General features: G+C 42.9%; 1 protein-coding gene across 2 annotated transcripts in view; it reads right to left on the bottom strand.

The window, feature by feature from the left end:
* Positions 1 to 1,634: 1,634 nt before the first annotated feature.
* Positions 1,635 to 12,300, bottom strand: part of LOC132380434 (synapse-associated protein 1-like) — a 45,286-nt gene continuing 34,620 nt past the window's right edge. The window contains exons 8-9 of one of the 2 annotated variants that reach the window (XM_059949226.1): positions 9,893 to 10,043; positions 1,635 to 3,106 (exon numbers count right to left, since the gene is read on the bottom strand). In XM_059949226.1, coding sequence (XP_059805209.1) covers positions 2,976 to 3,106; positions 9,893 to 10,043 — 282 coding nt within the window. In that variant the 3' untranslated portion in view covers positions 1,635 to 2,975. The remainder of the gene's footprint in view (positions 3,107 to 9,892; positions 10,044 to 12,300) is intronic. The other variant, XM_059949227.1, reaches the window with a different exon arrangement.

Raw genomic sequence — 12,300 nt, 5'->3', positions numbered from 1 at the left:
AAATAAACAGAATATAACAATACTATTAAGTAACTTGATCTCTCAGCATTCTAGGATTCCTTTCTTAATAAAATGGCAGAGTACAGGTAAATCTGGAAGAATCCTGTCCATACTCTGGGAGAGTAAGATGCCTTTGAACAGAAAGTTCTACAAAAGATTATGGAGTTGGCCGAGCACATCACGGGTAAAGCCCTCTCAACCACATGAAATGCTTTCGTAGGAAAGCAACATTCGTCATCAGCGATCCCCACCTCCCAGGACCTCTTCTCGCTGCTGCCATTAAGTAGAAGGTACAAGAGGCTCAGGACTCACACCCCCAGGTTCAAGAACAGTTACTACCCCTCAACCACCAGGTTCTTGAACAAAAGGCGATAGCTACACCCACTTGCCCATCCATTGAGATGTTCCCACAACCAATGATCTCACTTCAAGGACACTTTATCTCATGTTCTTTTTATTTATTGCTTTTTATTTATATTTTCATTTGCACAGTTTGTTGTCTTCTGCACTCTGGTTGATCTTTCATTGATCCTGTTATAGTCACTGTTCTATAGATTTGCTGAGTATGTCCACAGGAAAATGAATCTCAGGGTTGTACGTGGTGACATATGTGTACTTTGATAAAACTTTGAAGTACTGTTTCTGAGCATGTTTCAATCCTTATTTGTAGAAGTAATGATTGAACATCTGAGGGGGAAATAGACTCTTACAAAAGGCCAGCTCTGAAGACTCTACCATGGCTTTCAATTAAATGGTTCACAATTAGACTATCTGAAAATTATTTACCTAATTTTCTGCCTTTAGGCAAATTTTTCTTTGATCTCCTTCTGACACATTGTATTTGTCGAGGAGATGAAGTGAACCAACTAGCATCTTCCCCTGAAGGTTTACACATCCACAGAAAGGCACTTCTGACTAACCAGCTCTCTGGGTGTCTGCAGCTTGGCCTGCAAGGAACTGTGGGATTCCTCCATGCCTTACTTTGGTGACCTACAACACTACAAATACTGCAGCCTATCGTGGCCCTTTTTGGCCAGCCTGAGTGTCGGCCGTGAAGAGGAAAGAGGCAGGTTTCACACCCTTTTCTGCAGAGGGAGGTGAAATACTGCAGCGAAAGAAATTATCTGCCTTTTGGTTGCAGTTGATAACCACAGATAAACTAAAGCACATATGGATCCTTCTCTTTCTCATATTATACAGAATATCATATTAACTTTTTTGGCTACTGCCAGTGCAATTTTTATAAATTCTTTCTGATACTTATTTAGTTTGAGTTTCGGTTTTATCCCTTCAATATCACCTAGTAAAAATAATATTGGATTATGAGGAAATTGTGTTCCTGTAATTTGTTCCAGTAAAAGTCTTAAATTTGTCCAAAAAGGTTGAATTTTAGAGCAAGACCATGTCGAATGTAAAAAAGTACCAGTTTCCTGGTTACATCGGAAACACTGATCCGATAAATTTGGATTAAATATATAGATGCTCTGAAGATGAAACAATTGGTTATTAGGGGAAAGAAATAAATATACATATTAAAGTTATTACGAATTCCATGGAGCATGTGGAGATCTTCCAACAACCAGGCATTCTTTCTTTCTTTTTTTTCTATAGGGCAGTTAGGGGGGAGGGGTTAAGGGGAGGGGGTATGGGTTATATACATTGTTTTTTCATACTTTGTAACCATTTAAAAATGCAATAAAAAAAGTTTAAAAAAAAAGAATATCATATTAACAATAAAAAATCATAAAGAGCAGGTAATGCGCTGAGAACATTAGTAATTCAGCTAAAATTGAGCTAATTAAGCTTGAAACTAAAACCAGGATGAGGGAACATATCACTGGTGTCCTAGCTTCTCTGCTGTTAGGGTACATTCTAGAGTTATGGTCTATGTCAAATATTAATTTTAACAGGACTGCAGATTGAATTGAAATGCAGCTCTGAGCAATGGCTTTCCATTTAACCCCAGAAGCCTGCATATGCATGAAGTCAGTGGAGATTAACATTCATTTTGGGTGTCTAGGGTGTGGGTGCAAAGGAAGTGGTGTTTGGAAACTACATGTAATTCAAAGGAAGCATTATAGATACCTAACTACAGAATTGCCATGCTGTTAACTTTGATCTTTAGCATTTTAAAATGTTGTGTAATATTGGGGCGAGGAGGCCTCTTCTTCCAAGAGTGTCTCAATATGATGCCTATTGCTCACTTTTGATGAATGAAACAATTCTATATCCACTAGATTCAGTGTCTCTCTGGTGACTCTGTTCATATCAGAACACTACATTGGCTTCCTGTACCTTTGAGAATTGAAAAGGTTCTCTCACTTGTTTCGAAAGCTCTTTATGATCTGGGAGTGAAGGACATCACAGAATTGCTTTCGTTTAAATAATGCTGCTCGAGCTTTGTCTACCGCTGGTCTCTTAAATTTAAACAACCTCCTTCAAACGATAATTGGCAGGTCAGCTTTTTTGAACTACGCTCCTAAATTGTGGAATTCAACACCTGAGACTATAAGGAATGCAGACTTAATTGTGACTTTTAAGGCAGAGGTTGGTAAATTCTTGATTAGTCAGGGTATGAAGAGATACGGAGAGAAGGCAAGAGATTGTGGCTGAGAGAGAAAATGGATCAGCCATGATGAAATGGCAGAGAAGATTTGACAGGCCAAATGGCCTAATTCTGTTCCTATATCTTATGGTCTTTTAAGTGCCACCTATTTAATTATTCTGTCTTTTATTTTCATGTTTACACTTTATCCTGTTGTAAAACACTTTGAACTATATCAGCTGTATGGAAAGTGCTCGATAAATAAGATTATTATTATTAAGCTGGTGGTGTTGAGATATTTAAAGCTTAAATCTTACTATGAACCAAATAAGTATTCTTTATCTCTTTGGAAATAGTTTGAGAAAATTAGTTCATCAAATACTGCTTCCTCGGGTCAACGGAATGGATCAAGGTTCCTCCTGCAAGCCCTTTAGTCCTCTTCTCGAAGCAACGCCTCTATTTCTTTCTCCCAGGCTTCACTAACGTTTACTGTTTCATGAATAATTTCAAATTCCTGTAGTTCTCTCTGCAGCTCTTTCTCCCACTCGGGAATGTCATCTGCTGGGAGAGGACAACAAGAATAAGTTGTGAACATGTACAGGTAAACATTAAATATAACCACCAACAGAGAGTCAGTGTGGAGTCATAGAGAGGAACAGCACAGAAACAGGCCCTTTGGCCCATCTAGTCCATGCCTAAACCATTTGAACTGCCTCCTTCCAGTAGCCTGCACCAGAACTATAGCCCTCCATATTCCTACTATCCATGTACCTGTCCAAACGTCTCTTAAACGTGGCAATAGAGCTCGTCTGTGTGAGTTGTGCTGCAAGCTTGACACACACACACACACACACTGCTCTGAGTGAAGAAGTTTCCCCTCATGTTCCCCTTAAACTTCTAACCTTTCACCCTTAACCCATGACCTCTGGTTGTCGTCCCACCCAACTTCTGTGGAAAAAGCCTGCTTGCATTTACCCTAAAAATACCCCTCATAATTTTGTATAACTCTATCAAATCTCCTCTCAATCTTCTACGTTGAAGGCGGAAGCTGGTCTCTACCAAAGAAGTGTAAGGTGCTCCTTCCCTCCGCTAGCCTGCAGGTCACCCTTGGGCAAGGTATAGCACCTGCTGAGCCCCCAATCGGGGTCACGTGAAGCCATGGGAGCAGGTGATGGATGGTTGTATGAGCAGCCGGTGCACGTCACAAGTCCTGGTTATGCAACCACTGACGCCAGGCAGACAATCTCTGAAGAGTATTGATAACGGCTGGGGTCACCCGTCTTGTAAAGGCACTGCCCAGAAGAAGACAACGGCAAATCACTTCTGTAGAAAAATTTGCCAAGAGCAATCACGGTCATGGAAAGACCACGATCACCCACGTCATACAACACAGCACATAATGGATGAACTAACATAGAGTCAAAGAGCGCCACAGCAAGCCGATAAGCAGGCTCCACAGAGTTAATTTCCCATTTTCAATTATTATCTGGTAACTGCACATAAAAATAATGCATTTGTGCATTCCAGCTGAGGACAAGGTCAGGTTATGGGGTAGGGCACAGGTCCACACGGCTTATCGTTCTGACTGTGGATACTGAATATTTTCAAAGAAACATTCCTTACACCTTGATTTCTTAGAATTCCTCAGTCTGTCTAAACAATCCCTATGTTGACATTACCCAGTTCTAAGAGTCATGATGGAAACATCTCTGCACTTGAGAATTTTAAAATCCTAAATAATTGGAAAAAAACTCTCTTCACACAGAGGGTGCAGAGAGTGTGGAACGAGCTGTCAGCAGAAGTGGTGGAGGCGGTTTTGATTGAAACATTTGCGAGAAGCTTAAGAAATGTGCTGAAACTGGAGAGGGTTCAAAGGAGGTTCATGAAAATGATTCTGGGATTGAAAGGCTTGTCATATGCGGAGACTTTGATGTTTCTAGGCCTCTACTCACTGGAATTCCGAAGAATGAAACCTCTCAAACTTCAAGAGGCCTTGACAGAGTGGATGTGCAGAGGATGTTTTATATGGTGGGAGAGTCTTAAGACCAGAGGACACAATCTCAGAATAGATGGGCATCCTTTTAGAATGGAGATGAGGAGAAATTTCCTTAGCCAGAGTCATGAATTGTGGAATTCTTTGCCACAGGCAACTGTGGAGGCCAGGTCTATGTATATTTAAGGCAGAGATTGACAGATTCTTTATGGATCAAGGCAATAGGTGATATGGAGAGAAGGCAGGACACCGGGGCTGATCAGCCATGATGAAATGGCATAGTGGCCTTGATGGGCCAAATGCCCTAATTCTGCTCCTATATCTTACGGTCTAAGTTTGGATAAGTACATGGATGGGAGGGGTATGGAGGGCTATGGTCCAGGTGCAGATCAATGGGGTTAGGTTTGGGATAGACTAGATGGGCAGAAGGGCCTGCTTCTGTGCTTTAGTACTCTACTATCTAACTAGGGAATCTAAAGAAGATGACCAGACTGGTCTGACTTGTTCAAGCCACGGGGCCATAGATCACGGATAATTTCTGCACATATTCATTTGGAGTCTAAATTATGTCAAAGTTTTTGATCTGCATTGATAAACTGTTGTTGAAAGTGGACTAATTTTACAACAGCTGTGACTTCAATCTGTAAATTCAGTCTATCTATTCTGTGGATGAAGAATGTTTCCTGCCACCTGATACCAACAGCTCATTAGAAAATTTACCGAAGACCATTCCATTAAGATCTGACAGAGCAGGAAATGAGTATAAAAATATACACGTATCTCTTGTAGATTGATAAACTTTGGTCTTTTGATTAAGCAAGGCCCTGTCCGCTCTACATAAAATATCCCACATTATTACTTCATAAATAAAGTCCAGACAGTATCCTGACCCATACTGGAATTGGAACTGGTTTATCATTGTCAGTCCCATACAGTGAAAAGCTTGTCTTGCACATTGTTCAGAAGTGGAGAGAGTGAGCAATTTCAAGTTCCTGGGTGTCAATATCTCTGAGGGTCTATCCTGGGCCCAACATATTGCTGCAGCTAAAAAGAAGGCACAACAGCGGCTATGTTTAATTAGGAGTTTGAGGAGATTTGGTTTGCCGTCTAAAACACCTGTAAATGTCTGCAGTTGTACTGTGGAGAGCATTCTAGCTGTCTGTGTCACCGTCTGGTAGGGGGGAAGGCGGCTACTGCACAGGTTCAAAGTAAGCTGTAGACTGTTGTAAACTCAGTCAGCTCCATCATGGGCACTGGCCTCCAGAGTATCCAGGACACCTTCAGGGAGTAACGCTCAGGAAGGTGGTGTCCATCACTATGGTGCCCCATCACCCAGGTCATGCCTTGTTCTCATTGTTATCATCAGGAAGGAGGTACAGGAACAGGTGCTTCCTTTCTGAATGGACATTGAACCCATGAACACTACCTCACTTTTTTAATTTCAATTTTGCACTATTTACTTAACTACTTAACTACTTAATATACTTACTTAATATACATATACAAATTTGATTTTGATTGATAAAGAGACTCATCAATACTTAACTCCAGCATTTGGAAAAACAGTTTATCAAGTTAAAACACCTTGACATTACATGAAGGTGCAGTTTTATTGAAGTACTCTTTATCAGAGACACAAGAGACTACAGATGCTGAAATCTGGAGCAACAATCAATCTCCTGGAGGGACACAGCAGGTCAACCAGAGAGGGAAGATGGCCGACAGCTCAGCCAAATGCCTCTCCACTCCCCTCCTCCTCCATCTCCACACTGAATTCTGAATCAGGGTTTTGCCCCGAAACTCTGACGGATTTGCCTTGACTTACCAAGTTCTTCCGGTTTGTTGAACTGTCTTCAGGCAAGGGCGGGCTGAACAAAAGTCACTGAATGATTCAAATGGAAAACTGTGTACTTAGCTTAGAGAAACAGCCCATTTGAGTAAAAAGGGTGGAACTGCAAAAAGATTACTAAGGTATTGAAAATGCCATACAATTTATAAGCAGATTTAGCTTGTAAATAATTGCTACTAATATTTAGGTTACTAACTACTACCTACCTTACTAATCACACTTTTTCTGGTAAACCATCACTGTAATCAATAGCTCGTAACTTCCCTTTCAGAGTTGAGCGTTGGAACCGCTGTATGACCTGGCATTATTGCGGTGGTAACTGCAGCTCGAAGGTGCAGAATGGCTGTAGTGTGGAGGTACAGGTCAAATCCAGGCGGCTTGGCCTGGGCACATGAGCGGGGAATGAGCTAATGTTTGGCCATTGCTCAGGCGGACACGGAGACAATTTGACGTGGAAGAATCGAGGTGAGGTGAGCAGAGTCGAGGCAGAGCCTGGTCCAGAGAGCGAGGGAACACTGATCAATTTAAGCACTGATCGAACTGGAAAGGTCAGCCAGATTGAAGTGACGAGGCCTGGGCCTCAGATAGTATTGAAGCTGCAGGGCCCAGGTCCGGGAGTAAGGAATGACTGATCCAAGGCTTGGTCAACTTCAGCGCAGGCCAGATCGAACCGTTGGGTGTTGAGGCCGGAGGCAAAGGACTGGCTCATTCAGGTTACCATTGTGAGGTATACTTGCCTCTACGCTGAACTGAGGCTGTGGCCTGCAACTAATGAGCTCCTGAATCGGCTGCTGGCTTCAGGTCTGTGGACTTCCTATTCTGAACTTCAGTTCTGAATGCTATTTGCTTACTTTTATTGTTTGCACAATATGTTTTTTCTCCCTGCACATAGGGTGTTTGACTGTCTTATTTTTGTTAATGGGTTCTATTGGGTTCCTGTAAGGAGATGAATCTCAGGGTTGTATATAGTATACATATCTCAAACTTGTTTTGTTGGTAATTTGAGTTATACAAGAGAACAGTTTCCATTAAGATATTTCAGACTATAAACAGCACATCCTTAGAATGGAGGTGCTCACATTGGAGAGGGTTCAAAGGAGGTTTATGAAAATGATTCTGGGATTGAAAGGCTCTGGGCCTCTACTCACTGGAATTCAGAAGAATGAAGGGTGACATCATTGAAATCTATCAAATGTTGAAAAGCCTCAATAGAGTGGATGTGGAGAGGATGTTTCCTACTGTGGGGGAGTCGAAGACCAGAGAACTAAGCCTCAGAATAGAATGGAGATGAGGAAAAATTTCTTTAGCCAGAGAGTGGTGAATCTGTGGGATTCGATGCCATAGACACCTGTGGCAGCCAAGTTTTAATGTACATTTAAGGCAGAAGTGGATAGATTCTTGATTAGTTAGGGCACAAAGGGATTCAGAGAGAAGGCAGGAGGTTGGGGCTGAGAGGGAAATGGGTCAGACATGATGAAATGACGGAGCAGACTCGATGGCCCAAATGGCCTAATTCTGCTCCTATATCTTATGGTCTTATCTTGTTGTAAACCTGTTTTTTTTTCAAATTGTCTATTTTAAAATGTAATTCAACCCCAGAACCATGCTGAAAGCAACCGAACAGGACTCCTGCTAAACAAAATGCAACAATGGTTTTAAACAGAAAACGAGAAATTTTGCACTTGCGTTTTTAAACCATGAAAAAAACTAAGGAATGACATTATACACTTGGAAAACATAAATAGCACATATCCTGACAGAGAAATAATGATATGCCCACAGCTTTAATGAAACAAAATAATTGTTTAAGGAGTTGTATGCAAAATATTATGCCACCGGAAGAGAAAAGTCTTTTATCTTCCAATAAGATTGACACTGACACATTCAGAGTTCAAAGAACACCGATTATCAAAGTATGTACACATTATACAACCTTGAGATTTGTCTCCTTCTTTGCAGCCACAAACCACAGGAACACAAAAGAACAATTAAAAAAAACAAATACCCAATGTGCAGAGAGAGAATGAAAAACAATGAAAACAATAAAAGTAAGCAAATAGCATTTTGAACAATGAGCCTTCAGAAGCAGGCCACAGCCTCCACTTCAGATTAGCATACAGCAGAGTAGTGAGCAGAAATGGCTTGACCCTCGTCTCTGGCCCCAACACCCTGCTTTTTTCAATCTATCTGGCCTGGTGTTTAAATCATCCAAACATCAGTTCGTTCCTTGCTCTAGGACCCAAACCTAGAGTAAAGGGTAACTGAACGTCCAGTATTCTGGTTTTGTGTAGTTTAGATGGACATTTGCTTAGCTAGAAGCCCAGTTTAGTGTTTCATTGTTGATGTTTAAATATATAGTTAATATACCCATTTTAAAATCTTTGTCACCTGTTTCACTCAATGGATCCTTGAAAACAGAAATAAAAAAGTAGTGAGGTAGTGTTCATGGGTTCAATGTCAGATGGCAGAGGGGAAGAAGCTGTTCCTGAATCACTGAGTGTGTGCCTTCAGACTTCTGTTCCTCCTCCCTGACGGTAACAGTGAGAAGAGGGCACCTCCTAGGTGATGGGAGTTCTTATTGATGTGCTTCGCCTTTTTGAGGCATCACTCCTTGGATTCTTTGTGGAGGCTAGTGTCCATGATGGAGTTGACTAATTTTACAACTCTCTGCAGCTTATTTCGATCCTGCGTAGTACCCCCCCACCCCAAACCAAACAGTGATGCAGCAGTCAGAACGCTCTCCATGGTTCTCAAATTTTCGAGTGCTTTAGGCGACATTCCAAAACTCTTAATGAAATATAACCAGAAGGAACATTAACAAGGGGCAACTTACAGTGCCTGATAATGGGAGGAAACTGAGGCACTCAGAGGGCACCATCATGGCCATAGAGAGAACAGGGTGGCATAGTGGTTAGCACAACGCTTTACACTACCAGTGACCTGGTTCAATTCCCACCACTGCCTATAAGGAGTTTGTATGTTCTCCATGGCTTTCCTCCCATAGTCCAAAGACTTACTGATTGGTAGGTTAATTGGTCATTATAAATTATCCCATAATTTGGCTAGGATTAAATCAGGGATTGCTGGCAGTGTGGCTCAACCTACTCTGCGCTGTATCTCAATAAAATCAAAATTTAACGTGTGAACTCCACATAGACAGCATCTGAGGTCAAGAATGACACGAGATGGCTGGAGCTGTGAGTCAGTACCACTGCCAGCCACCCTACTGTGCCTCTCGTAGGGCCGCAGGGTGCCGTAGCGGTTAGCGTAACTCCACGACCACGTGGGTTTCCTCCAGGTGCTCTGGTTTCCCCCCACATTCCAAAGCCATACTGGTTAGGGTTAGCAAGTTGGCGCCGGAAGCACGACGGCATTTGCGGGCTGCCCCCAGCCTTGGACTGGGCAGGCCATCGATGCAAATGATGTATTTCACTTCACGTTTTGGTACTCGCGTGGCAAATACAGCTAAAACAACAGGTGCGATTTGTATTTGTGCTCTACGTACCATTGTCAACAGGCGTTGGCTGACCAGCACTCATGCCCAGTTGTTCCATCTCCCTCGAGACGTCTTCTTGATTCAGCAACGACATGCCATACCCGTCACTCACAAACTCATTAACGGTTGGGCTTATTGAAAAATCTTCTGAAGGGTGAACCTATAAAGGAAAACAAGTTTATTTGCAGCATGCAGATGGAACATATAGAAAGGTATATGGGAAGTTTGGAAAGGTACATGGATGGGAATGGACTGGAGAGATAGGGTCCAGGAGAGAGGAGATCTTATAGAAACATATAAAACTATGGAAGGGATAGATAAGATAGAGGCAGGAAAGCTGTTTCCACTGGTAGGTGAGACTAGAACCAGGAGACATAACCTCAGGGTTCAGGGGAGTAGATTTAGGACGGAGATGTGAAGGAACTACTTTTCCCAGAGAGCGGTGAATCTGTGGAATTCTCTGCCCAATGAAGCAGTGGAGGCTACCTCAGTAAATAAATTTAAGGCAAGGTTGGATAGATTTTTGCGTAGTAGGAGAATTAAAGGTTATGGGGAAAAGGCAGGTAGGTGGAGATGAGTCCATGGCCAGGTCAGCCATGATCTTATTGAATGGCGGAGCAGGCTCGACGGGCAAGATGGCTGACTCCTGCTCCTATTTCTTATGTATAGGTGCAGGTAGATGAGATTAGGTATAAGATGGTGTTGGCATGGATTGCAGATGTACAGTGGAGAGTAGTATCCTAACTGGTTACATCAAGGCTTGATATGGGATGACGGATGCCCAGGAACGGAAAAGGCTACAGAAAGAGGTGGACACAGCCCAGTCCATCATAGACAAATGCCTCCCCACCATTTAGCACATCCACAAGAGAGCAGCACCCACTATCAAACTCCAGCATCCAGCCCATGCCCTCTACTCACCTCTACAGCAGCCTTAAGACCCGCATGTCAGGTTCAGGAACAATTATTACCCTACGACCACCTAGCACGGAAAACTCAATCACCACCACTCTCAACTGATACTATGGCCTAAAGAGTAACTTCCAAGGATTGTTTACAACTCTTGATCGCAGTCTTTTTTGTTACACAGTTTGTCTTTTGCACATTGGTGGTTTGTCAGTCTTTATTTTATTTATTTATTGAAATACAGTGCAGAATAGGACCTCCTGGCCCTTCAAGCTGCACTGCTCGAAACCCCCGATTTAACCCTAGCCAAATCACGGGACAACGTACAATGACCAATTAATGCACAACAGATACTGGAAATCTGGAGGAACATGCACACAAAATGCTGGGGGAGCTCAGGAGGTCAGGAAGCATCTGCAGAGGGGAATAAACAGTCGACGTTACATCAGAACTGGAAAGGAAGGCGGAAGACAACAGAATAAGTAAGTGGGAGGGAGGAGGGCGATGAACAAAGAACAATACAGTACAGTACAGGCCATTCGGCCCACAATGTTGTGCCAACTGTTAAGCCCTGCCTCCCATATAACCCTCCATCTTAAATTCCTCCATATACCTGTCTAGTAGTCTCTTAAATTTCACTAGTGTATCTGACTCAGGCAATGCATTCCACGCACCAACCACTCTCTGAGTGAAAAACCTTTCTCTAATATCCCCCTTGAACTGTCCTCCCCTTACCTCAAAGTCATGTCCTCTTGTACTGAGCAATGGTGCCCTGGGGAAGAGGTGCTGGCTGTCCACTCTATCTATTCCTCTTAGTATCTTGTTTACCTCTATCATGTCTCCTCTCATCCTCCTTCTCTCCAAAGAGTAAAGTCCTAGCTCCCTTAATCTCTGATCATAATGCATACTCTCTAAACCAGGCAGCATCTTGGTAAATCTCCTCTGAACCCCTTCCAATGAATCAAGCTGGGAGGTGATAGATGAAAAATTAAAAAGGCAGGAGAAGAAGGAATTTGGTTGGAGAGTAGAGTAGACCATGGGAGAATGGAAAGGAAGAGAGGCACCAGGGAGAGGTGATAGGCAGATGGGCAGAAGCGTAATGACGAGATCTCCGTCCGTCAAGGTTGACCATGGACGTTGCGTCCCAGCTGTCTAGACATGCAAGCCAAGGCATTACAATATGGAGAGCAAGCCGTGCCCATTTGGAAAGCTCCCCCACTCCGCTCATCTGATAAACCCAAAAGAACAGAAGCAGTTTGGCATCAGCTGCATCGCACGAGTTCCCAGTCAGTGTTGAACTCAATGTAGGACTGCCGTAGGAATTCCAACTCCAGAATTTTCCCTCAGGGTTTACTCCTGAAGCCTTCCCCATGAGCGGGTAGTGGGGGTTTGAGATCAGAGTTTTCCTTCTCCGAGATGAGCCGCCAACCACAGCCTATGGGCCCAAGCTGCCAAAACAACTGGTTTTAAGGAGCCAGTAACCCGCCTTTGCCACTTCTCCTGTAGGTAGA

This window comes from Hypanus sabinus, chromosome 24 (genome assembly GCF_030144855.1).
Source record: "Hypanus sabinus isolate sHypSab1 chromosome 24, sHypSab1.hap1, whole genome shotgun sequence".
Classification (NCBI taxonomy): Eukaryota; Metazoa; Chordata; class Chondrichthyes; order Myliobatiformes; family Dasyatidae; genus Hypanus; species Hypanus sabinus.
This window is presented reverse-complemented; position numbering and strand designations above follow the sequence as displayed.